General features: G+C 45.6%; 1 protein-coding gene across 1 annotated transcript; it reads right to left on the reverse strand.

Moving 5' to 3' along the window:
* Nucleotides 1–295: 295 nt before the first annotated feature.
* LOC147673416 (mucosal pentraxin-like) lies at nucleotides 296–27184 on the reverse strand. Its single transcript, XM_086947270.1, has 3 exons — nucleotides 27034–27184; nucleotides 23024–23095; nucleotides 296–3473 (listed from the first exon to the last, which is right to left on the reverse strand). The coding sequence occupies exons 2-3, from the start codon at nucleotides 23079–23081 to the stop codon at nucleotides 2806–2808; spliced, it is 726 nt and encodes a 241-aa protein (XP_086803396.1). The 5' UTR covers nucleotides 23082–23095; nucleotides 27034–27184; the 3' UTR covers nucleotides 296–2805.
* Between the last annotated feature and the right edge of the window lie 677 nt (nucleotides 27185–27861).

A 27861-nucleotide genomic window follows, 5' to 3' on the forward strand; every position in this document is an offset into this window, starting at 1 on the left:
CGGTTGGGCTGTGCTTATGACGGAACCGTTCCATCATGGCCCCGCCCGCTCAATAGAACGTTCAGCACAGCGCGAAAATTCGCGCCGCGCTGAAGGTGTTAATGTGTTCTATGGATGGTATTAAGATGTATTGATGGAGTAACAACATTTAAGCAGAGGCCCGCCCACATCAACAGGCAGGCAGAATATTTCTGAGCCAAAATGTCCTGCTACGTTGACCCTAAACATTCTATCCCTAAATTCCATGTTCTAACATTGATCAATACAACATTATTATTAAGGATGCAACAAAGGCTACCAATTTGAGTTTTTATTTTGAATGAATGACAAGCTCGCCATCTCTGGTGACAATCAGCACAATCCCATCCTGATCATATCTTTGCATTTGACTCCGAATGGCGCTCGGCTAGGTTTGTGGTATACAAGATGGCATACAAACAATAAATTCAGGGTTATACATCACAGAAAGCATATTACATTTCAATAACAATGACCAAAAGTAATGAATCAGTTAATAGCAAAACAAAACAATTTTGTATTTGAATTTCCAAATTTTTCAGATATACCCAGTGTGGAAGCAACCTTTATAATGCCACTCCTCTTGAAAGTAGAACCCTCTCAGCTTTTTATCCAGCATTCCATTCCTCAAATTAATATGGTGAATCATATCCCAGGACAGGAAACCTAACAAACCCATCACATTGAAATGTAAATGTACATTTAACAGACATAGTTAGACCTACTCACTTGCCATGAGGACGTACACGCTTGTCCTGGCACTTGAAAATCTTGTTTATAAGTTGGACCTGGTGTGCTGCAGCGACTGAAGCTGAGCTGCCTTACTTACTTAGTTTTCCATTTTTCCTGAGTTTGCTGTGAACAGTACACTTTTTGGGGGTGAGTGCAATTTTGCATAATTGATTATATCATGGGTGTGATGTCACGTGACGTTTAACTCTAGAAAGTGTCATAGGAGGAATTTGTGTGTGGGAGTCTACCTAAAGCAGGGGTCTCCAACCTTTTCTGTAATAAGAGGTACTTATGTTCAGTGAAAATATCCCAAGCTACCAAAAATATTAGTTAATCGTTACCACTTCTAACCAGATTAAATTAGTAGATACCATACAAAATATTTCCAGCAGTGCTCACCATAGTGCATCATGGGTAATAATAACAACCATATCTGTGATGCCTCTGGCACCAAGGAAATGATATTAGTTATGTTTCCCCAACACCGCATTATTTATCAGTCAAATATCAGCTTTAAATAAAATTCAAGCATTTTTCTCCAAATATCAGCTTATGAGTTCTGAAAATACCCAAAATCTTTTCTCTGATACACACTTTTCAATTTTGGTATACATATATTAACTTGACCTAATGAACCCTTCTAATTGAGCTGCACAAAGGAGAGCTACTAACAGGTATCTGTACTTATGACAGCCTACACTGGAGATAGGGCATTCTCACTTGCTTCAGCCAGAGTATGGAATGACCTGCCGCAGGAATTATGAAAAGCATTACTGCTTATGCCTTTTCATAAACACATTTAACAGTTTACGTTTTAATTATTGAGTTTTGTCAACTTTATCCTATACTTATAACCTGTTGGTTTTATTGTTTCTGGAGGGTTATGGGAGATTGAGTTATACATATAATAAATAACATAACATCTGGATGCTGCAGGCAGGCAGGCATTAGGCATGGAAAACCTCGATTAGCCAGGGCTGAGGAGCCCAATTTCAGAGTCCATTCAGAGCCCGTTCAGTGTGTCAGACCATCAAGTATTGATATTGTGAATGAATTCCTCTTTTTTAATGTATGTGTTATTTATATATTTGTTTTGAAAACATGGCAAGCTACTTGTTGATACTTTGGACCACTACACATATCAAGTCAGAGGAAATTATTAAGAGTATGGAAAGCACTAGGTGTTCCAATGAATGTGAGGCCTTGTGCCTGTCTGGTATTCCTCTCTTACTAGCCTAAAGTCTAGATCTTAGTGAGAGGTTAGTCTAAATGAGTCTGCTTCCAAGAGCTTTCTAAAGGACAGAGAGCTTTGTTTAGTCCTCAAGGTAGGGTTCAGGTCATTCCATGGCTTTGGCCTTGACCATTTGAAGACTTGCCTCCATGTTTTAGTCTCTTGAAAGTTTGTGGTTTATGGTGTGAAGTGGCCAATCAGAGATTCCTGGATGGGATGAAGTAGAGGGGTCAAAATGTTGCAAATACTTTTTTTTCTTCCATGCTTTACGAATTGTACAGAGAAATGTAAATGTAATTAGAACGTTGGAATGTTGGGAACTCCATTGAAAACAATGGAGTAGCTCCGGACTTATAATGGTTGGTATAAGCCCGGAGCTCCAACATTCCAATGTTTGTCTTCATGTTTCTCCCTTTTTAAATTAGAATATTATACTCTTGGGGTGTGGGAAGTTCTAATAGCCTTATCGCTCTTCTGCCTCGGGTCATACCTGTTGTTAAAGGCCTTCACCTTGTCATAGGCCCTCGCCTGTGGCTCAGGCCTAAACCTCGGGTACGGCCTTAATAACCGGTATAGCCTCAGGCAGCGTGCTATATGACTATATTTGAGATTCTGATGCCTCTGCCTGCAGTTCCTGCCCAAAAAAATTGCAGTTTCCCAACATCAAATTCGCCACTTGTGCAACAGGGTGGGGAGCTTCAGAATCACAAGTTCTGAAAATACTGGGCCACTTCTAGTAGCCCAGAATAGTATCATTTACAGGGATGCCAATTTCTTCAACTAAAAATATGGAACTAAATATCTATAAAAATGATCTGCAACCACTAGTTTGCGTCACATCTTGGGGAACTTTCATAACATGCCTGGTTATCACAACTACTCTGTTGCACCGGCTCCACCAGCACATCTCCTGTGATGTCATACCTCAGGTCCCTCCAGCTGATGACATTGCCATTTAAGTGTTTGTTATTCATAAAGGCCTGGTGTATTTCTGCAGACGACAAAACATAATCCCACACATGTACATTATCAATTTCACCCGCAAAAGACTGCTTTAGGTCAAAGCTTCCTCCGAACGAGTCCTGCTCTTGGCCAAGAATACATTTCAGAGGACCCTGAATGGAGTAGCCTTTTTTCATGACTTTCCTGACAAGTGGCTTTCCATTGAGAAACATCTGGACCACCCCTGTGAATGAATCCCAAGTGCCACATATGTGGTGGCTTCTGTCCAATGAGGGGCTTGTAGCTCTGAAGAGTGTTTCTGCGCCACCCACGTGGAACTCAAATGGAGTTTCCTTAGATTTACTGTAATAAATTAGAAGATTGTTGTCTTGAGTAGGGCTGTTGCAAGAAAGGTAGCTGTAATCCCCCGATAGCTCTGTGAATGCGCGTAGACAGGCGGTGAAACCGATCAGCGAGGTCACTTCTTGTTTCAGTGTCACATAGTTGGTGGCAGATCGACTTGCGAAAAGAAATACCTGGCCATCCATGTCTGTAACAAAAGAAAAGAGTCATGAAGAATGTAAGGTTCCTTGGAAGAGGGATGATGGCACGTAAGTATGGAAGCCATTTATGTATGTATCTATTTATTTTCCCTGTATTATATGTATGCAAACATCTATTTGTATGCATATTCTATATGTATTGATGGATTTCATTGATAACACACTTTAACCACTAATGTATTATTGTATGCCGGCATTTATTTATCCATTTATTATTTATTTATTTATTTATATATCTTTTTATTTATTCTATATGTTTTGTGCAATGGAGCACTCCAATGTGTCACACTTTTGACACTGAAAAATTAACTCACAACTTAGTAATACTGCTATAAAAAACTAGATTATAATCCAATCTTTGGATTGATTTGACAAAAAAAGTTAACACCAAGCTCAAACACTGGTATGACAACTGTTTACTGACTGCTGATGAATATCACTATTTTCAGAAAGACCGTCCAAGATACCTTGTCTTTCCACCCTTCCAAATATTCATAAGGAGTCTGATTTCCTCCAAGAAGACCCACAGTATAAGGTATTGGGGGCCACAGGAGAGAGTCTCTGAATATGTGGACCTATTTTTACAAGCATTTTTGGAGAAACTTCCATTACACATACGTGACACCAAACATGTTATAAACCTACTGGATGATATACAATGGGAACCTGGGATGTGAATTATCACCTTGGATGTGGTATCTCCCTATAACAGTATTTTACATAAAATGGGGTTACATGCTTTGAATAGCATATTGAATTCGAGACTGGTGACGCTTCTAGAACATCCCCAAATGTTGATTTCTATGGCAGAGATGATTTTAGAAACAATATGTTTTTATTTGAGGCATCATGGTACAAACAGTTGTAGGGCACCGCCATGGAGTCCAGATTTGCACCCTCGTACGCCCACCTTTGTATGGGTGCATTTGAGGAGGACCTTATCTGGGGCCGGAATGGTGTAAAATGAGCATAAACTGTACTGGGGCCGTTATATTGATGACTGCCTAATGATATGGACAGGCAGTGAAACACAATTTAAGGAATTTGTAATTAGTCTTAATCAGAATGAAGATGATATAAGGTTTACGTCAAAACACAGAAATACAGTAATTAAATTCCTAGATGTGGAATCGTACATAAAGGGGGACAAAATACTTAGTAGACTTTACCGTAAGCCCCCATCATGTAATGCAACCCTTCATGCTACCAGTGCCCACCCAAACTTTCACATTAATGGGGTACCAGTTGGTGAGATGATAAGAGCCAGAAGGAACTGCAGTCAGGAGCATGAATACCAAAAGTGTATACAAGAAATAGAGACACGGTTCATAGAAAGAGACTATAACATACATGTAGTAAGATCAGCACAGAAAAGAATCATTGGTATATACAGCAAACACACGTTAAGTACAAGAGAGGTGATGTGGGACAAGAACACACAGATACATCATATTATTAACTATAAATAATGCTCCCTGTTCTCCGTTTTTACTAATTTTTACAGATAAATACAGGCAGAAAATCTTTTATTTTGCTGTACGTATTTTTTTTTTAAAAAGTGGATAAAAACCGAAATTGTGTTGCTTTTTGAGTGATTCTAAATACTCTCTACCATGACTGCCAGGCTAATAGCTGTGTGGACTGATAGGTGTTTTTTAAAAAAAAAAATGAGTTTTAGTAAAGAGTCTTAAACAGCAGTAGATATGCATAAGGTTGATACTGAAATTTGCATATTTGTATATAAGTGCATTGATGTATCTTCTGCAGGTGTCACAGCGCTGAAACTTGACAGGCATTCAAGCATAAGTGCATATTTATCAGTTAAGTACATGTGGAAATATACCAGTTTCAGCTTCATTTTTTCACAAAACCCAAAATAAATATGGATAAAGACAGATAAAATAACAAAAATAAATATGGATAAATACAGACAGAAATGTCAAAAAAATAAATACAATAAAACTGGGACCCCTAATTATAATGGACTGTCTAATAAATATTGCAAACGTTTGAAGAAACACTGGCATCTACTTAAGAAGGATAAGATGCTGGAAGATTTTATCCCAACAAGGCCAGGTCTGACTCTCTGCAGAGGTCACACATTAATTTGTGGTATACATTATTGTGTGTAAGTGTGACCGTGTGAATGTGAGAAGCACCATCCACGCTCTCAAGGATAGGGTGTGTGAACGTGTGAGAGCGGAGAAAAACCGGTGACATGAGATGCCCAGTGGCGCTTCACATGAACGATTGCGAGTCACAGGGAATGCATATGAACTTTATGTTGTACGGAATTGATCATGTGCCCAAGGAACCCAGGGGTGGTAATAGGGAATTGATCATGAGAAGAAGAGAAGCTACATGGATCATGAAATTACAGACAGTGGAATATGGTCTGAACATAGATCAGGAATTATACTATTTTCTGGGTACCTGAATAATCACCCCTGTAATGATAGTTTTTGCCTGTCGCGGAGAGAACATTTTAAGCATATGTGAGTGTGATATTCGCAGTTGTAAAATACCTGAAGAAAATGTTATGCTAATAATGTGTACGGATCTATTTTGTGAATGGATGTAGAACCAGTGATGATCCAAATTGGATATGATCTGTATAATATGTACTCAATTACAAAACTTTGTAATCATTTACCACTACACACCCTGTTAAGTGATTGCTATTTATGGATATGCGAGTACAGGTTGTTTCACTTCGAGTAAAAACAATGATGGGTTCTTATTCAAACAATATACATGATGAGGTGCCTTATACTTTGTTAACAAGCAGAGCAGACACAGCTCTTATGTTGTATGCTATATGATTATCTTGTTTCAGAAGACGAATACAATGTCGATGGCCGATCAATCCATCTCTGGTTTTGAGAGATATATCACAGTGGGTGTCCGATTCCTATGAGGAGTATAAATTCACACAATGGAAGATGACCATACTATCAGTCTGTTAGCAACAAGAATATTATTTCAGCAGTTACTATATACATTTTGCTAACTCTACATACACTGACGTATGTTTTAAGAAATTAGTTTTGTATGCATAAATGCATGCACATTCATGCACACATAATCACCTCATATATTTAATCGACTGATACAGACACTCCAAGATGGCGGAACCAACACATATGGACTTTAGTTTGTCCATTTTCTAACAAATGGATAGGTCCATGTATTTAAGACATGGCCAACATGGCGCCCATTGTGAACACGGTTCGGTCGGACACGCCAAAAACAGAAGTCACAGAGCTTTTGCCCGCACTGGGGCAAGGAACTGACAGGCTATTAATACAATTAGTTATTGTAGTATTTAGATCTGGACTAGTTACTCGGTATAGTTTTGTTCACTGTAGGTTACAAGTGACACATACTCGCTTGAACTTGGGTTTGCGATCTACTTATATTATAACTATAGTTTGGGAAATAACTACGAATTTTTGGTACGTGGATAAGATTACATAATGATTTCTTCAGGATTATCACACACTAGCACTCTTTTTTGATCCTGAGCTTTTGCCTTGTTACTTTTTAGATTGATACTGAAGAATACAGGTACCGAGGTGTATATAGATTTACTCACAGACTTATATCCGAAATCCGAATAATATAACATACGAGGCGCCTAATCTAGATACGAGTCTTCCAGGCTTGCGGCACTTGTCACTTTCTGTTACATTTGGACATATGCATCTGTTCCCGCACACCATGTCACTTTGTGGTTGGTCTGCGTTTTCATTGTGCACAGAGCATGAGTGCACACCTTACAGGCGTATATTAACATCACATACTTGATTTAAGATACGGTTCCGTTGAATCAGCTGGCTGTTTCAATTGCACGTGGCTTGAGTGCACACTTTACAGGTGTATACTAAAATCATATATTCATTGCGAGATATGGTCATTTCGTTAACAAGAATAGATGATTACGGACCACTTCCTAAATTTTATATATAATTAATATACAGGTTGTAGTGCCAACCGAAGGAATCTAATTCTGTAAAGCACTTACAGCATGTGCAAATGTATACTGTATGGCAACACCAGCTGTGGTATAAGACATAGCATTATTCAATTGCTGCTCGTTCAAAGACCAAACGGGTGATCTAAATAAGGGATGTATAATGTAACCCCTTGTGTGCTCATGACGAGACCAGGCCGTCATGAGTCACAGTTGAGCTGAGCACATGACGGCCTGGTCTTGTCATAATGCCGGCCCTCTGCCCACGCACGGTTAATGCCCCGCCTGTGCGGGAGAATTAATGAGTGGGCGGGGTCGTGACAAGCCCAGGCCGTCATGAGCACAGCTCCACCGTGACTCATGACGGCCTGGTCTCGTCATGAGCACCGCGGCGCCGCGCTCAGCCCCTCCCCCCCGCACCGTGGGGGAATAAGCCCCGCAGGGAAGGGGTTGAAGTGAACAAACGTGATGTATATGTAAGATGGGTCTTAATTGATTTTCAGCACTGAGGGAGTCATAGGGGTCCAGGGGCATAGCCAGCACTAGACACAGAGACTTTTCCTTGTGCGGCTCAGGACCAGATAATCCTAACGCTCCCTGTTGAAGCGCGAAGATTCCTAACAAAAGGAACCTTGACTGATTTAGAAACAGAGTGTTTAAGAATGACACTACTGAGTACTTCAGAAGTAGTGTAAGTAACTGATTTGTTGTCCGTTTTGTTTGTCCTGATGAATGCTCCGCAGACCCGGCTGGGCTAAATGGAGCAGAAACATGTCGACTTTGTCATATAAGTGATATAAAGAGATCCAGTAACACGATCTGAAATTATACCCACTCATTTTTAACAACAAAACCTCACCATTTTTTATTAAAGTTCACCTGCGGTGAAGTTTTGCCTTTTAGACAAAACCCTCTAACTCCCCTGTTTCACTTTTGGGGGTGCCCTTCTATCTCTGGACACTACTACCTTTACCAGAGGTTCCCTCAGGTTGAGCCTGGCATGCAGCACAACTTTGGACACCCAATGATAATGCCGTAACGCGTATGTGGGGCGGATAAACGATATACACCGCACAATTTACATAGCGTTTATGAGGGTGATTCAATCCAACCTACGGGTACGTAGCCACAAGTGTCCATTTTCTCACTTGATTATATGGAGTCATAGGGTGAAACATCCATTGACAAAACATGTGTTGGCTGGCAGATGAACCAAAATCTAAATTAAAGAAAGGCTGGCAACTGGACCAAAATCAAAATTAAAGAAAAAACTAAAGAGCCTAAGGATGATTGGAAGATTGATTTGTGTGATTGACTTTGCAAGTGCTAAGAGACTTGTCTTGGTTAATGATGTGAATGTGGTATATAAGATGGAAGAGGGAATGTAAGTAAGCCCCCTATTTGAATAACAAAAACAGGTTGCATTTCACCTACTTTAAAGACCATTAGGTCAATGAACAACAAAATAGTGTAATGGAATATAGTAAATATATACAGTTGCAGCCGACTAAAGCCCTGTCATAAGCGGGGTGGAGGCGTATGAGGTATGAGGCAATTAGGGATAGCATTGTTGCGGTATTTGCCGGATCTGGTAGGCACATCCTTTTCCAAGTTCAAACTCGGAAATCAGGCATAAGAATTATAATTCGGTGTCTCCTGCACCAAATTCTGCATGTCCAGGTAATAACCTTGGATTTCTCTCATTAAATGTCAGAGAGATTGACACTTGAGACTGCATGGGGAAAATCATTTATTGTACCTATAAATTGCCAGGTGAGGTAAACTTCTCATTACTTCGAATTACCATAACTACACAAACAGAGGGTTGCACAGAGATCAAAATTAACAGGCTTGCTTTTAATAGAGTTGTAACAAAAAGGGGGAACAAGGGATGGACAATTTTTAACGGGGTCCAACGTACGTGTCCTATAACGTAGATAACAACAAAGAATGTACAGAGTTCCCCAAAAAAGAATATTGGCTAAATTAACCCATTAAAACCTCTCTCTTGAATGTGTGATTAGAGCAGGGAAAGTGGGAGTCCCTTATCGGAATCAAGGATGCCTCACACAAGTCAAAGGCTGGATGACTACTGTCACCCCACCCGATGATTGTCCAGTGTCATCATTGGCTATCCTGCTCCTTCGGCAGGCTGGCGATGCAATGCCCGTCGGGCAGCACTAAAGTGCTGCACTTTAGCGGAGATCTTTTATTCCTTTCGCCAATGAGTGCATGTGTGTGAGGGACCTAGGGAGTGCAATGAGTGAGCGTGAGTGAGGTTAAAAAAGGTCAGTAGAGTCCAACTGGGGAACCTTTAATAGTATGGCTCACTGCCTTATTAAAAACCGTGAAAGGTTGAGGGGTATTAAGGCGTGACGATAAGGGTAATCAGGCCTTAGTCAACCCTCAGTCCGGGTCTGGTCGACATGTTTCTTGCCTCTAAGGCAATTCTTCAGGACCAATTGCTCATAAGATTGCTCATGAATTCCTCAAAAAATTAAGGAAGTATACGACCTGTGAGGTGTCGCAGAATCAACCCTTCATTGAGACCCTCCCTGGGACTAGAGAAGGAAACAAACAAAGGGTACCATCAATCATGGGTTTGTTAACCCGAGACATTGTTGCATGTGACAATGGCATGCAAATCATTGTGTATTGTAGGGGTTCCCAACCCCTGTGGAATTATCACACTTGTGTCAGAGAGGGTATAAGGGAGTGTAAATTAAGTTAAATTGAAGTGGAGAACTGTCTTACCAACATGCGCCATTGGTAATTCGCGTTTTGGCAAGCATTAAGTATGATCACAGCTCAGAAACGTGCCACACCAGACTGGGTGACACATGTGTGTCATGCACGTGTTGCAGGTATGTGCTTACACACCAACAATAGGAATAAAATTTCAAGGCACCACTAAAACATCTAGTTGTGTACTGGAAGGCATCATTCATGCTAGTACAGTGATAACGTTTGCAGGTGAAATGCACCGGGAGGGAGGTGGGTCACAAGCATGAGGGTAATAGCGGAACCGTGGCGCTTACCCGTGGTCCCTGGTAGGAATTCTAACCGGCTGACCTGGTGGGGCCAGTGCTGTGAGGTCGGTACCTGGGAACAGAGCAAGCGGACCGCTCATCAGGAAAATACACAATGATTTGCATGCCATTGTCACATGCAACAATGTCTCGGGTTAACAAACCCATGATTGATGGTACCCTTTGTTTGTTTCCTTCTCTAGTCCCAGGGAGGGTCTCAATGAAGGGTTGATTCTGCGACACCTCACAGGTCGTATACTTCCTTAATTTTTTGAGGAATTCATGAGCAATCTTATGAGCAATTGGTCCTAAAGAATTGCCTTAGAGGCAAGAAACATGTCGACCAGACCCGGACTGAGGGTTGACTAAGGCCTGATTACCCTTATCGTCACGCCTTAATACCCCTCAACCTTTCACGGTTTTTAATAAGGCAGTGAGCCATACTATTAAAGGTTCCTCAGTTGGACTCTACTGACCTTTTTTAACCTCACTCACGCTCACTCATTGCACTCCCTAGGTCCCTCACACACATGCACTCATTGGCGAAAGGAATAAAAGATCTCCGCTAAAGTGCAGCACTTTAGTGCTGCCCGACGGGCATTGCATCGCCAGCCTGCCGAAGGAGCAGGATAGCCAATGATGACACTGGACAATCATCGGGTGGGGTGACAGTAGTCATCCAGCCTTTGACTTGTGTGAGGCATCCTTGATTCCGATAAGGGACTCCCACTTTCCCTGCTCTATCACACATTCAAGAGAGAGGTTTTAATGGGTTAATTTAGCCAATATTCTTTTTTGGGGAACTCTGTACATTCTTTGTTGTTATCTTGCTTTTAATAGAGCCCCAAGCATTGGGCAGTTTTCAAGCACTTCTAATTCATATAGATTCTGAGAAGGGAAAAGAAAGAGAAAGCGGTCACCCCCTATACATTAAGTTTTCTTTGAAACTCATCACTTTTGCCTACAATGCTTTCTTATAAAATTCCAATAATGCCAAAGAGACCCCAAATATGACAACCTTGAGAGATAAAAAAGAAGCTGTTAAATTATGAGAAATACTATCTATTGGGCAACACCCTTGAATTGAAATTTGTTACCATTGTACTAATGTGATATACATGAGCTAAAAACAGAACAGACTACTTATTGATCCAAACCTATTCAAATTAATTTGTGTCACTAAATCAACAGTACAGATGCCATTACATTTGTGATGTGTGGTCTGTGTTGATTCCCATATTAAAGGCAACAACAACGCATGTTTGTAGGAACCAGGAACATTTGACTTATTGGATAGGTAGGTTACAGTCTCGACATGAGTCGTACCTGAGATCCCAAACAATCTGACCTCTATGATTAATCCCAAGCACACCCAGGGTAGCCTGTCTCTTAAAACAAGACTTTCCTTGGGTACATGTGAAACAACAGACCAATGAGACAGTATAGCTGGGAAGCAAATAATTTAGAATTTGCAAACCAAGTAAGACAACAATATAATGATACGGAGATTAGAACTACAGCAAAAACAAAAAGTACTCCACTGAAAACCAAAAAGAAAGTTAAAAGCCATTATTAGTTTATCGGGTGAGGGGGGCGTGGCTTGGTCGCCACCGAGCATGGACGCGTGAGCCGACAGCTCCGTGCCGGCCTCGGAACTTATCCTGCTAAAAGAGACCCCCCTGGCTGTTCTGGAGAGCTTAGCGGGGGCTCCCCGGAGTTGAGGGGTGCCTGTGCTCCGATCGGGCCTCGGTCCGGGCGGCGGGGCCGCTCGGGTGGCGATTGCTGTTACTGCCTGCTGAAGGGGCCCGGCCATCTGACTCACAGCCTACGTCGGGCCTAATATCCGACCCTGGACTCGCGTGTGGCTGTGCCCGCCGGCGGTGGGCGGAGGCCCAGTGAGGGAGCTGCGGCGGAGTGCGGACGCTGACCGCACCGCGATAGAGGGCGGCGCTTGGGCGGACGGTGGTGACCGGAGTGGAGAAGGGGTCGCCTCTGTGACGTCGGATATTGGCGGTTCGGCTGGGCCCGCACTCTAAGACCCGAGGAGCATTTTGGACGGCTACGCCATCAAGGAGGAGTCGGCGGGGGCGCATAGTGGGTGCGGCACCTCTGGACCCTGGCGCCGTGGGGTGCCCTCCTCCCCGCGCGCTCGCGCCCCGGTGCCCGGGCTGGAGGACTGACGGACCCGTTAGAAGGTGAGAGCGGGCGGAGACGCTTCTGTTGGCCTCATACCCCACTGCTTTGTGGCCAACTCTCACGACTGGTGGCCTGCTGCCTGAAGGGTCTACCGGAGTGACTGCGCCAGCATAGAAAACACACTGACCCTAGAGCCAAGGGGTGCTGGGCTCTGGCCTCATACCCCACTGCTTTGTGGCCTACTCTCACGACTGGTGGCCTGCTGCCTGAAGGGTCTACCGGAGTGACTGTGCCAGCATAGAAAACACACTGACCCTAGAGCCAAGGGGTGCTGGGCTCTGGCCTCATACCCCACTGCTTTGTGGCCCGCTCTTACGACTGGTGGCCTGCTGCCTGAAGGGTCTACCGGAGTGACTGTGCCAGCATAGAAAACACACTGACCCTTGAGCCCAGGGGTGCTGGGCTCTGGCTGAGACTTAATGCGGATCCTGGGAAAGGGATTGTGATACATCTGGAGTGCAGACCGGAGACGTGGTGAGAGCACCCGTGGGTACCTCGCCGTGGCGACGAAGAGGGCAGCTACGGTGGGCGGATTACCGGTGGGGTGGAGCGTGGCTTCTCCCAGGCGGACCTAACGAGGGGGCCTGGCGGCACCACACCCCTGGCCGAGGGTGGTTGGCGCTTCGCCCCCATCATCTGTGCGACGAGCGAAGGGGTGCCACCGTGGTGAGGCTGGACGACAAGACCCACGGACGCTGCAGAATATCATTGGTGCACACCTTATCGTTCCTTGGGGGTGCGACTGGGAGCGCTTGGCCAGGATCTCCTGCGTTGGGTCCCGGACACTGAGGTTGAGCCATGGGGAAGCCGCGGCGCACACCGGAGGCAACGCAGACTGACCCCGTTGACGACATGCCCGAGTCTCAGGATCGGAGCTCAGCTGAGGGCGTAGCGGTGGGGCTGCAACAACAGCAACTTGACCAAATCCTCAAGGCCATAGCGGACACGAAAGAATCATTGCACCACGACATAACGCAAGTGTCCACAAGTCTTGGATTATTGCGGGCTGACCACAGTAAGCTAGCAGACCGCGTCAAGACCACAGAACTTGCGATTGAAATGCTGGAACCTGCTCAGAAGGCGACGGATGTGTCGCTGAGTTACTTGTCGCGCAGAGTGCAACAGTTGGAAAGGAGGGCTGCGGATGCAGAAAGTCGCAACAGCCGCAACAACATAAGGGTAGTAGGCCTTCCCGAAAAATGTGAAGGGGACAATATGGTTGATTTTTTGGAAAAGTGGCTGCGAGAGGTGGTCGCCCCTGAAGGCCTATCGCACTTTTATACCTTGGAGAGAGCCCATCGCGTGCCGGCTCGTCCTCCGACCCAGGGTCGCCCTCCCAGACCGGTGGTTGCCTGCTTCACTTTAAGGACCGCGATCTCCTACTGCGGAATGCCCGGATATCTGGCCCTTATAAAGTGGACAATGCCACAGTTTCCCTCTACCCTGATTACTCCCAGGAAGTCCAGCGAAGCCGCTTTTCCTTCCTGGCGGTCAAGAGGGCCCTCCGAGAGGAAGGCATACAATATGCTTTGTTCTTCCCGGCGCGCCTGAAGGTGATGGTGGACGGGACGGCTACCTTCTTTGACACCTCAGATAACGCTTGGCAATGGCTTGAACAATACCGCATGGGCAAGGACCGCCCGGGACCACGGGACTCGGAGGCTGAGATGCGGCCTAGACCTCGGAGGAGCCGTCGCAACAGGAAATGCGGAGCACAGGGACAATCCCCGCCAACCTCCCAGACGGGATTAGAGAGGCAGGCGGCACTACAGGCGGTCGCTATCATATCTGGAGCGGCGACTGCACTCTCACGAGCGGACACGGAGTCTCAGCAGGGGTCAGAGGGTTGGGGGACGGTGGGTTCTGAAGAGGACGATGGCCATCTACCTCAGGTTACCTCAGGGACTGCTGACGGCCTGCTGGACGAGTGATGGTGTCTAACTTCAATGTGTGAACAGTAAGGGGGGACTGCAAGACGCAGCACTATGCCACTGAGAGGGGTGGAGGTGATTCAGCCAGGAGATAGTGAGGGGTGGGATGTCTGGCCCGGGCGGGGAGGGCGGTTGCTTTGGGGGGGGGGGGCTCGATCGGGGGGGCTCCCCTGGGGCAGGGCGTAGCCAGGAGGAGGGGAATCTTGCTGTTCGGCTCGGGCTGGTGTTGGGCCACGCCCTCTACCTCGCACTTATTGCGAGACCTTGGTAGTTACCAGGGTATTTCCTTTAGTGGGGACTGTGTTTGGATGGGTAACTATAGTTTAGAGCCTGTTCTGGGGAAGTATGGGGAGGGGGGTTGTTAGGGCTGTTTTTGTAAGGGGAGGTATGTCAGTGTGCCCGCCAGATTATGTTGGATTGTGTTCTGTATAACCCTTTGTTATGGCGACCCGACTTGAATTGAAATGTGCGACTTGGAACGTGCGAGGGCTGAACTCCATGAGGAAACACTATAAAGTGCATGCATATTTGGTCCGCAGGGGGATCCAGGTGGCCTTCCTTCCGTGCTCTGGTCACAGCAGCGGCAGGTGATCCCGACATGGCGGTTGAACCCGGCGGTGCTGGAGGACCCCACGTTTGCCGCGGAGGTCGGGTAGGGCGTGGAGCGCTACTTCTCGAGCAACGCGGGGACGGCATCGAGCAGGGCCCATGAATGGGACGCGTTTAAGGCAGTGGTGAGGGGCATATGTATCTCCTCTACTGCGGGGACGCGTAAAGTGCTGCTGCAGGATGTAGACTGGGCAGAGGCTCGTCTGCGCCAGGCAGAATTGGATAGCCACGTGAATGGGAGAGGCCGTGAGGAGGTGACTGCGTTGCGCGAGGAAGTGGCCACGCAGGTCGAGCGGCTCCGCTGTCATGACTACAGGGAATACATGACTCGGGCTCATACTGAACTGGACAAAGTGGGATCGTTGTTGGCCTGGTTGGCTAACCCGGCGGTCCGGGGATCCCCCATAATGTCGTTGACCACACCCACTGGAGACCTGGTTTTTTCACAAAAGGGGGTCAATGACCAATTTTTGGATTATTATACACTGTTGTATCAGAGCAGAATGAGGGACACTCCTGACGGCCTGGATGACTATCTGGAGGCCACGGAGCTACCACAGTTAGACCCGGAGCAGGGCGTTAAGCTGGGTGAACCTATCTCGCTGGGTGAAATCAAGGCGGCGGTTAAACATATGGCAAGGGGAAAGACACCGGGGGCTGACGGACTCCCGGTGGAGTTCTACGCCGCGTATTTAGACATCCTGGCGCCGCACCTGCAGTCGGTTTATAGAGAGATCATAGTACCACTGCTGAAGAAAGGTGGAGACCCTACGTCTAGGGCGGCATACCGGCCGCATTCCATGCTTACGGTGGACTACAAGATCCTTAGTAGGATCCTAGCCACGCGCCTCTTGGACCACATGGGCACTCTGGTGCACCCGGACCAATCGGGTTTCATCCCTACTAGGCACACCGCAACGTGCATACGGCGGTTGATACGGGTCATGGGGGTCGGAGGGGAAGGCTTTACGAGAGCAGCGGTGTTATCAGTAGACATCGAAAAGGCGTTCGATAGTGTTGAGTGGTCGCATCTGTTCAGAGTGCTGAAGGGCTTTGGGCTAGGCGATCATTTTATACGCTGGACCGGCTTGTTATACAGGTCCGCCACAGCTAGGGTTCGTACGGGACACACGATCTCTGCGGCTTGCCAGGTGGAGAGGGGTACTCGCCAGGGCTGCTCCCTGTCCCCTCTATTGTTTGCGCTGGCAATAGAACTGCTGGCAGCGCACACCCGACAGGGTCGGTTGTACGAGGGGGTCCTGCTGCATGGGGAACCACATCACATTTCCTTATACGCGGACGATCTCCTTTTATATCTGGTCGATACAGGGAACTCACTGCAGGGTGCTAGAACCTTGCTCAGAGACTTCGGCCGCTTGTCGGGCCTGCAGGTGAATTGGAATAATACCTGTTTATTTCCCCTCTCCCCTGAGGGCCGACCTCCGCCAGCGTTGGCTGACCTGAGGTGGGAACCAGACTGCTTGCTGTATTTGGGGGTCCGTATTTATCACACCCCCGCCGACCTCTTTGAAGGAAATGTGGGAGGCGCGCTAAGGAGGCTTAGAGGTAGCATAGCGTTCTGGCGCACTCTCCCTATATAGGTGGCTGGGCGTGTAGCGCTCTTGAAGATGGTGGCGCTCCCTTGGTTGCTCTATTACTTTCGCACATTGCCGCTTTGGATCCCCGTTTCTTTTTTTAAGACACTCCGGGCGCTGATGATCGGGTTTATCTGGGGTTCTGGTAGACGGAGGGTAGCGTTAACCACCTTGATGAGACCAAGGGAAGAAGGGGGGCTGGCGGCCCCAGACTTCGAGTGGTATTACTTGGCGGCGCAGCTGCAATGGCTTACGCAGGCAGTGGCACGAGAGTTCAGAGGGCCGGATGGACCACAGGGTAGAGTCATCCCTAGACAAGTACTATCTTTCATTATCCTTCGGCAGAAACTTAGACTGGATCAGCTCACTCTTGAGGAGCGCACCCTCCAGTCATGTTGGATACGTAGTCAGAAACAAGCAGGTTTTGCAAACCCATATGCTCCGGAAATCCCCTTGGGCATGTGCACAGCCCTCCCCCATGGCGGAGATTGGTCGGCATTAGCTGGCTGGGAGGAGCGCGGGATCCTCATGATTGGGGATTTATATAGGGACGGTGTCCTGATGTCGTTCCCGGCCTTGCAGAGAGCCTTCAACTTGCCGAGGGGGGATTATCTGCTGCATGCTGCCCTTGTGGCGGGAATCCAGAAACAGTGGAAGACTGGACTGTCGGAACCCTCGACATCGCTGGGGTGCCAGTACGTCACTATGGCGGCGGGTACGTTCAAGGCCATCACTTGCCTATATAGGCGACTATCTACGGAAAACCTGCCCCCTTTGGACAACTTACGAGGTAAATGGGAAGAAGATTTGGGTAAGCCCATCCCTGAGATGACGTGGCCACAATTACTGAGGCGGGCTTGGAAGGGCACGCACAATGCCAGATTCCAACTGGTTCAATTTTATACTCTTCACAGGGCCTATTTAACCCCGGTCAAAATTCAGCAGTTCTTTGGAGGGACCCAATCGTTGTGCCCCAGATGCAATGCAGAGGGCGCTAACTTCGGCCACATGTTTTGGTCCTGTGCCGGGTTAGGTTCTTACTGGACGGACGTGATGACGTGCTTGAATCAAGTGACGGAGCGGGAGTTGGAGGTAGAGATGGGAACCTGCCTTCTGCTGTGGTTCCCGCACACCCCCAACACTAAAATAACCAGCAAATTTTATGTTTTGGGATTGATACTGGCAAAGAGGGAGCTTACCATGCACTGGAAGGCAAGGGCGGGCCCTAGCTACCGGAGGTGGAAGGCCTGCTTCTTAAATTGAGCAAGGAGTGAGGGGACACTTCGGCTTCAGATGGCCAGGCATTCCAATAATGACAAGGCGCTGGAAACTGCAAGGGATTGGGTGGCACTAGTAACGGAGCTCCAATCCCTAGATGAGATGAGCGAGGAGGATGAGGGTCAGGCAATTGCAGTTCAGAGTGTGGAAGGGACTCCTGAGAATGCTGAGGGGACTGTTTTGGATGGGGATACTTGAGCACAGATGGAGGGGAGTTCAGTCCAGCACGACACGTTTGGAAATACTGGATAGCCAAGAGAAAGACCTAGAGCACACATGGGTAGTCTGGCGGAGTCTCCTGTCTCCTGGTATTACTGCTGTTGTTATCTTTTATTGGTTGTATTAGACTTGGCAGTACCTAGAGCTCTGGGAACGCGCATACAGGGAAATGAATAAGGGCACACTGACAGGGGTGGGGGTGGGGGTAGGGAGGGAGGGGGCGGGGGATTTAGGGAGGGAAATACAAATGCTGAGCACTAGTTTATCCTGTTTTGAATACTGCCTACTGAAAAGCCTTTCAGTTGTTCATGCATGTGATGCTGATTTGACGATATGATGGTTTGAACCTCAATAAAAAACATATTTTTAAAAAAAAATTAGTTTATCGGGTGAGGGAGCAGCAGCGTTGTGATTGGTAGGCACCCAGGCTTCCCTTACCAATCACAACACTGCAATTCAGCGTTGAGATTGGTTTTGAGCATCCTGGTTGGACCCTCACCAGGGAATGAGATCCTGGGCTTGGCAAAAGTGTGCATGACTGGTTTGGGCTACCCGAGAGGGCCGACCAAACAGTCATTGCGCACTTAGGAGTGGGCAAACCACTCTTCCCCTGCCCTGCACCGAGAGCAGCGCAGCCCCGCCCACAAAGCAGCAGTAAGCATAAATCATTATCATTTTATGCTTCTTCTTCACCCTGCTTAAAAGCAGAGCAGAGGAGCCGCCACTGAGCGGGTGATTAGAAGTCAGCACCCTTTGCCACTGATTTGAATTGTTAAATACTTGGTCCATCTTGATAAAAGATTTCATCTTTGGTCTTAAAAACACAATCTTGAGTAGGGCATCGCCGGAAAATGTAGCTAACAATCACTTCACGCATTAACATTCTATCTACCATCGACACAGAAAAAAGGAAAAAATGCTAAAATGGTTCCACCTAGAATGAATCTGTTGTGGGTAAAACAGAGATTACATTCAAATCAAAAGGTTTTTATATATTCTGACACCTTTTTAGACCTCAAAAGATTACAAATGTTTGATTGATTCCAAAGATACCCACCGGTTCAAGTTGCAATAGAAATCCTCATAAATCCAGGTCAGAAAAACAGCAAAATGTCAAGTTCCAACTGGTTCCTGGGATTTCTCACCATCAGCAGCACCAGCACTATATGTCTGCACCAACTCGTACACTTCCTAGGCACAGGTGAGGGATTTAAGAACCTGAGACAGAGAAACCTCTAGGTATAACTAGCCAACATGTTTCGCCCAGGCAGGCAACCACATTTTCTAAGGGCCTTCTACACTCTTAACTACTGGAAAGTGGTTCCACAGGTAGAAGATGGCTTCACGAAAGGACCATGACCCTTGTTTCCTTGGAGGAGGGGCATGAAGAGGCTAGAACAGGTGCTCCTTTGTAGCAGTTTTCCAGTTTCAACATCTCACGGTAGAGCTGGAACAGATCTCTTCTTGGCCTCTGTAAGGCCATTGAGAATTCTTCAGAAATTCTTCAATTCCAGTTAAGTCTTCTCCATTGCAGTCAATTTGCTCTTGAAACGTATTACGCAGAATAGTGTCAAAAAAGAAACTAAAGTCCGCTAAACCTGCATTTCTATTACTGTGTATTGATGCAGTTTTGAAAAAAAATTAAACACACCTAGGTTTTAAAGTGGGTGGTACTGAAATAGCCATCAAACACAAATTACAACACTTTATGGTTATCTTCAATGTGTGATAGTAAGCCAAGTGAACCTCATGAGTTCACCTTTAACCTCCACCTTGAATTAATTAGAGTTCATTTGTTTTAAATAAGCAGAACAATGCCAAGATTATAAGAATAACTATTACAAAATTGAGTATTGTAAAAATATGGTAACTGCACCACCAAATCCAAAATTGGAAAACTTCAGCTTCTGTTTTGGAGACTATGCACTGGCTACCTGTTTGAGTCAGGTTATCATTTCAGATCTTCAAGTCGTCCCATGAATCACTGAGTGGTGTCGGACCATGCACTCTCAAGAGCAGAATCCGTCCTAAGAACTTTTGGTAAGATAGTTCTTACTGCACCTCTGAGAAAGAGAGCTAGAGTAGTATTTGGGTCTTTTCCCTTCATGCAAGCTCTTTGTGGAATAAGAAAGTATAACAGTGTATGCTTAAAAACAACTGCTTCCATTTTGGAAGGTGCTAAAACCATTCTTTTTGTAAATAAAGAGGCAGTCTGTAGTATGCGTGGGTGCCTGGTGTGAGTGTTGTCAGTTGGAAGATGGGCTGAGCAGCTAGTAGGCTGCTCATCCTGCTGTAACTTCTACTTATGGACTTAATAAACTATATCAAACTCAACTCGTCTATGTCTACTATGTCTCCTGAACATGTGGGGCCAGCCCACTACACAGTCTTTGCTAAGTTTGTTTGAATTTTACAATAGTAGGACTAGAGAAATAAGAAAATAGGGGTAGATAAAGATCAATACATAAAAAGGATTTTAATTGAATAGGGTAGAAATCTGTTAGTGGAATATCTTCAGCGGGACTGGTCTTGTGGGAGTTAGTAATACTTTACAACTCAAGAGAAGAATTTATCAGACTTGCTATAGAATGAATTATGCATTACGTTGCAGAGTCTCACCCCACCCTAAGTGAACAAGAGCTGGATTACCATAGGTCCAGCTTCTGTTCTCACCGGATGTTGTAGCAAATGTTATATTATAGGCATGTTTATAGAGTATACCCCAGACAGTATTTGTGCAATTAATCAACAAAAGCATACCAGAAAGGAGGTTATTATTATTATTATTATTAGCAGGTTTGTAAAGCGATGGAATCGACTCCACAAGGGAGTATCTCTGCGCTGTGGAGCCTTCATAAAATGGTAGTAGTGTATACGAAAGACCAAGACAAAAGGACAAAAAGAGAAAGAAGAATATCAGGGGGAAAGAAAATGTAATCACAAAGGGTCAGTAATGCCTAAGGAGATAGAAACCAAAAACAAAAGAGTTTTCAGTTTACGTCTAAAGCTGGAATGGTTCGCACATTGTCTGAGTGAAAGGGGAAGATCATTCCAGAGCGTAGGACCAATGACAGACAGTGCTTTGCCTCCCTGTCTTGCCTTTTTTATCCTAGGCACCTTCAAGAGCAGCTGATTGCTGGATCGTAGACACCTCATAGGAGCATAAGAGACACATTTTTCTGCTAAGTAGGTGGGCCCTAAACCATTGATTCCTTTATGGACAATACAGCAAACCTTAAATTTAATCCTCTGACGGATAGACAGCCAATGAAGCTTGGTCAGAAGGGGCTTTGAAGGAGTTCTGGGAGGAGCATTTAAGACCAGTCTAGCAGCAGCGTTCTGAACTACTTGAAGTCTATCTAGTACTCCTTCGTTGGCGGATGCTAAAAGACCATTACAGTAGTCAATACGACTTAATACCAACGCCTGCACCAGGGTCTTTTTAGTAGAGTCAGGCAAAAGAGGAAATACCTTACGAAGAAGGCCAATCATGTGAAAGCAGGTCCCAACTATGTGATTTCCCTGTTGTTTAAATGTTAGTTCCTGCTCCAGCCGTACACCAAGGTTTTTGATCACAAGTTTGGGCTCGGGTAATGGGCCTAACTCAGTGGGCCACCAATCCGGGGCCCATAGTAGCTTGGCCTCACCGAAAAGCATAAGTTCTCGGTTGAAAGCAGGAAACAATAAGTAAGTAGTAAGATTGGAAAAATAGACCAGCAAGCTATATTCAATTATTGGCAGAATTTGAGGCACTTAGGTACACGTCTTAACTCTAGAGCTAGAACATTCCAGGCATTAGTTTACCCAACAACTCCTCCTGGTGGCCTGCACCCCTTTGGGTGTGATGGCCAGTGGAATCTACTATCTACTGAGATCCTTCTTCACTCCTCTGCCCTGACCTGCTCCTTCTCTCCATGGACCATCTTCCTTCTCTGCCCTGCAACCTCTCCCCTCCATTGATCTGCATCCCTTTTTGCACTGAACACTTCCCTGCCTCCTCAACAACTCCTTCTGTGATCTGGTCTCTCCCCTCCTTCGGTCAGCCGTACTCTTGCGTATCAACAGACAAGCATCTTCTCTCCTCCACTGCACTCATCTGCCCCCTCTCCTCTTCAGTGACCTACACCATCCTCATCACTGATCCACATCCTCTTCTGTCCTCTGACTTGCACCCTCGCCCCACCTTCGGTGACTTGTACTCTGTTGTCATGCACCTGCTACACTGACCTGCCCTTTATCCTCTCCATTGACCTACTCCGCTATCCCATTATTCACCCACATTATCTTCTCTCGCATCCACGGACCTGCATCTTCAACAACTCCATCTGTGGCCTGCACCCCTTCCCTCATTTGGTATCCCTTACCTTCTCCCACCTACTGACGTACTGTCCCCACTCACCTGCCAGACTGTTCTGCAATGACATACAGCATAGCCTGTGAAAATAGCAAGTAATGCATGGAATGCTTGAGTTAATCTCAGCCACTGGCAATCGCTCGAGCCATATCCCAGTCCATCATTTTTCGCCCACCATGCCAACTCAGTTTGGGCCCAGCCATATGCGAATAAGTCTTGACCCTGCATCAATAGGAACAGTCCAACCCCTAAGAGATGCAGGGTGCAAGGTAGGACAGCTTATTGGTTTGAGACCAAGAATTGTGCACCCTTCAGTAACACCCCACAAACGTCCACTGTTTAACAACACTTACTTGTGCATTGGGAAACAGCTCCCATGATGCTGAGAAGGAACAGAAAGGTCAGCCTCATTTTTCACCACGGTTCTGAAAAGTAAAGTATTTAACTGATTAGCACTTTGCATGCTGTAGGTCATTGTTTTCAAAACTAAAAGGAGAGGGTGCTAGCCATGCAAGATTTTCAGGATTTCTACATTAAATGAATGTGAACACATGAACTCTAAATGGAAGTCGTGAATAATGAGAGATGATTATGAAAATCAGGAGTGGCTCCGATCCGTGGGAACCATCTTAAACAACCCTCTGTAACCGAATGAGAGTTGTATTTACTATATCCTCTCGCGCCAGTTTGTTCATTACATTGCAGAGTCTCATCCCACCCTAAATGAACAAGGGTCCCAAATTAGCATGGAACTGACATTTTCTAAATCTCGGTGCGATGGGGTCATTCATGCAATTCACAAACATTGCCATTTGATAAACACTGCCCTGAAGAAGTCCATGTGTTGGGCGAAACACGTTGGCTGCATTTGTTTATCTGTCTAAAGAAGAAAGAAAAGAATTAAAAAGACAAATTCAAGCACAAACTGACTTGTTTTGTACTTCAGCAAAGAATTGGAATACTAATTTAGGAGCTTTTGATTTCCTCTCATTTTTGAGGCACATACTGCTCATTTAAGGTGAGGCTAAAGGAGCATGGATTAGTTTGATCTCCTCTTTCTTACACGAAATGTGAAATGTCTCCTAAGCATCCTTAGAGGTGTCTGTTTCATATAAGAGATGGTGAGAAGTGTGTGCATCTACAGGGACATTAAGGGGTGTCTGTTCATAGAGGAGTTTGTGACAAGTGTGTGAATGTACTGACACATTTGAGATGGCTGCTTCATATAAGTGGTGATAAAAAGTATGTGAATCTAAGGGGACATTAAAGGGGTATGTTTTATATAAGTGGTGGTGAGAAGTGTGTGAACTTACAGGGAGCATGGGCATACATATGTCTACAGTGAGGCTTCTTCTGCCATGAGGGACATTTAGAACACATGCTAAAAAGCGGAGGCACAGCAGGGGTGTCTGAGACCCTGGTGCAACTGCACCTATCCTACTACTGATAGATACGCCCCTAGAAAGATTACTCTCATGTGAGAATCAGAAATGACAGCGCAAGACTGGTGCCAGAAGAGGTCTTCTCTCAAATGAACAGTATTAGAGCTGTGTAGGCGATAACAAATTTACATTAAAAACTAGGAAGGCTGATTTAAGGGTTGAGACGAGGGCAACCTAGTGGCTGCCTGCCAAGCTAGGGATTCTCAAGCTTTTTGGAAAACAGTTAGGGCAGTTTCTGCCCTGGGGGCTTCTCTGATTTAGTGACCACTCCTGTGGTCTGTGATAGATGGAAAGAGCACTTCAGTAAAATCTCCTGATCTAGAGCTATTTGTGAAGAGAACGGGTCATGGATGTACCTTAACCGTTGAGCATCACTGTCACTGATAAAGACTGGTAAAGACTGCTGTCTTCTCCAACCCGTTGAGGCAGGAGCCCCTTATTTAGTTATTGTACAGAACTCTTGGGAACAGATGCTATTAAAGCGATTTCTAACATGTCCCATTTGAGGGCTTGTATGTTTTCCCTCACGGTCAATTTGTGCCTGCTGACATTTTATTATATCCACATGATGAGACATCACCACAGTCACTATTAAACATTACACCTTTTTGTACGTTCTATACCTCATTTACAAAACAGTTTCTGATTACATTATTAGGAAAACATAAGTTTAGCAGGTGTAGAGGTGCACTGATTTTTCTTCAGCAACTCAATGGCTATCTTGTCTGTAATGCAGTCGGATCCTTCTGACTTTATTTTGTAGCCTGTCCTGAGTATACACACAATGCATTTTAAGCAAAAAATCCCTTTGTTAGGTTTTCTGTAATATAAGAGAGGCCAATCAACAACCACAAATAGTTACATTAAACATGCCATAAATAATTGAATTAAATTCAACATACTGGCCATATAGTGTATACATAGAAACCACCTCCAACATGTTACGGAGTAGAACACGCTAAATCCATGCTGTGTTTTGTTCCAAAAAATGATTAGGCCAATGCAAAATGATATCCAAAGTTAAATATGTGTCCTATTACTTTCTAAATAAAATGTACCCGTGCTTAACTAACCCTGTGAAAACATCAGATTTCCACGAATCAATTAACTCACGTGCTTAGGAGTTGTTATCACTCTCTCCGCCATGACTGGCAACATGACCTCATAACTATTTGTATTTTTTTTTGCTTCTATGGGTGTCGCTGCTTGAGTCTGGTATTTGACTATTCCCTACCAGTTGAGGTAAACAAACCCCAGCCCACAAGGAGCAAATATTAGCAGCTCCAGGTGGTGCAGCTGCTGCAACTGTTTCCGTCAGTTGCATTTGTTGCAGAAGATGCCTGTAAAGTGTGAGGAAAGGATGAAAGAAAAAGGAGTGATTGAAACAAAACCTATGGCCACTTGGGAAAGCATCCATGTAGCAGAGCCAGTCGCCAGGGATGGAACAAAACAGCCACTGGGGGGAACAAATGGACACTCTTTCACCAACGAAAGCAATGCAGTTTGTAGAGGAAGACCAAACAACCAATGAAAAAGTGGTGGGCGTGTGTGGACTTCTACTAACTTCACAGAGGAAATACGGCATGCCTCGCAGAGCAGCGCATGCGCGCTGACTCTAGGCTTGACCTAAAAAAGTGCCACCTACTTTGAATCCTAGCTGGAGCCTGTCTGTCTCTTACACTTGCTAAGCCACCACTCCGAGCCACGAACAAGCACTTCAGGGTCACTCACACATGACACCAAGACGCTTCTCACATAGGATCACGACAAGTATAATGCTAATACTCTTTAAAATCTATGTAGCCCCGCTCGCCGCTGTGGTTAGGTCTTTTGGCCTAGGAGACCTTTCCTACGCTGATGAGACTTACATTTTGATTGCATCACGGAGAATGTCTCAGCTTCAGCAGCAAATTTCAAAAACTGTATGTGGGCGGTGGCTGCATGGATGGTTGATAACTATCTTAGACTCAATGGGGATAAAACGGAGGTCTTAATCTTCGGAGACAAGATGGACATCTGGTCAGAGGCCTGGTGGCCTGTCTCTCTCGGATCTTGACCCTCCCCCTGTCTTAGTGCCAAGAATCTAGGCATTATTGTAGACTCCTCTTTGTCTTTGAGGTCACAAATAAACAGAACTGTTTCGACCTGTTTTGGGATGATACGGACTCCTAGGAAGATCTTCCGTTTTCTTTCCCTTCCAGCCTGGAAGCAGGCAGTGGTGGTCCTTGTGGTATCTAGGCTGGATTACTGCAATGCCCTGTATTTCGGGATGAACAAGGGACTCCTGCATCGACTCCAATTGGTGCAGAATGCAGCTGCTAGGCTGGTGATGGGTCTCCCTAAATTTCACGCAGTCTCAGCCACCATCAGAAGCCTCCATTGGCTCCCGCTTGGGAGGAGAATTGCGTTCAAGGCCTTATGCTTGGTTCATTAGGCCGTCCATAATAAGGGTTCTGAAGGGATTAACAAAATGTTTCACAGATACATTCCGGGCAAGAACCTGAGATCGGCTAGCAAGAATCGGGTAATAGTTCCCAGGTTCAGGAAAGTCCGGTGGGGGCAGAGGGCATTCTTACTGATAGGGACCAACCTTTGGATTCTGCTTCCTCTCCCAATTTCCACTCTGAAACACACACCTCATTCCATAAATCCTTAAAGACCTGGCTTTTCACCTGTTCTAGCTGTCACTTGCCTTATTTTTTTTAACTCAGCAACTTTTAACATCTGGTGTATTGATCTCTGTCCGCAGCGCCTTGATGCCCATGGGCTAAGTCCACACTTTAAAAGTCTTATACTCACTCACTCACTCACATAGCAAGCGCTACCCCATAGCGCACCATCCCACCCTCTCAATTATGTTCCTTGGCACACCACCATGAAGACATAGTAATTGAAACGGCAGAAGAAGTTTGAAAACTTACATGTCAGCTGCGAAGCAAACGTCTTCGAGAGCCCACTTTCTGTCAGGAAGTTGATGACAGCACAGCAGCAGCAGGTGCTTTATAGCCGCCAGGTGAGATGCACCTGACATATCAACCAATCCGATTCGCCCAGGTCTCAGAGGCGGAGGGCCATATATTTTGCAATCCAGTTCTTAAGAATTCAAAGGAAGGAAGTTAAATGTGTATAGATCAGTTTTACAAATAGGAGCGGCCCGGCAGCATAGTTCAGATGCCAGGACCACCAATAAAAAACAACTAACAATAATGTAGAAAAGGTGTGGCAGGATGAGACAGAGGAACAAAGATGGGACGTGTGGGGGAAGAAAACGATGAAAAGATTAACTGGAAAGAGCGTTATGGGAGCAACCTAAGATGTGGGGTGCGGATTAAATTACAAAAAGTACAGATTTGTTTTGAAAAAGGCCTAAAACATACAAGAAGGAAGGGGGGCATGAGGGAAGCAATACAAACGCTTGGTGGTGGCAACTTGGAGGTGTGTGGACGTTGGGGTGAACCAGCACACAGGGGAGTGAGTCCAAAAACACATGCACTCCCATGGAGTGTTGAGAGCAGTAGAAGGACACAAGCCTTCCAAACAACTGGATTTCAAAGAAGCGTTGGTCCAGGGGATGAACAAACACCAGAAGAGGATGGAAAAACATCGAACAAGAGGCCAACCTCTGATAATCAATGACCCAAACCCCAGAGTACATGTTGGTATCGCCTACAACAGGTCTTCACTTGAATAAATTTAAAGAGAGCGGGTCCTTCTTTTTATTTGTTTATTTTTTGAGTTTTTTTACAACA

Source organism: Lissotriton vulgaris, chromosome 12 (assembly GCF_964263255.1).
Source record: "Lissotriton vulgaris chromosome 12, aLisVul1.2, whole genome shotgun sequence".
In the NCBI taxonomy this organism is placed as follows: domain Eukaryota; kingdom Metazoa; phylum Chordata; class Amphibia; order Caudata; family Salamandridae; genus Lissotriton; species Lissotriton vulgaris.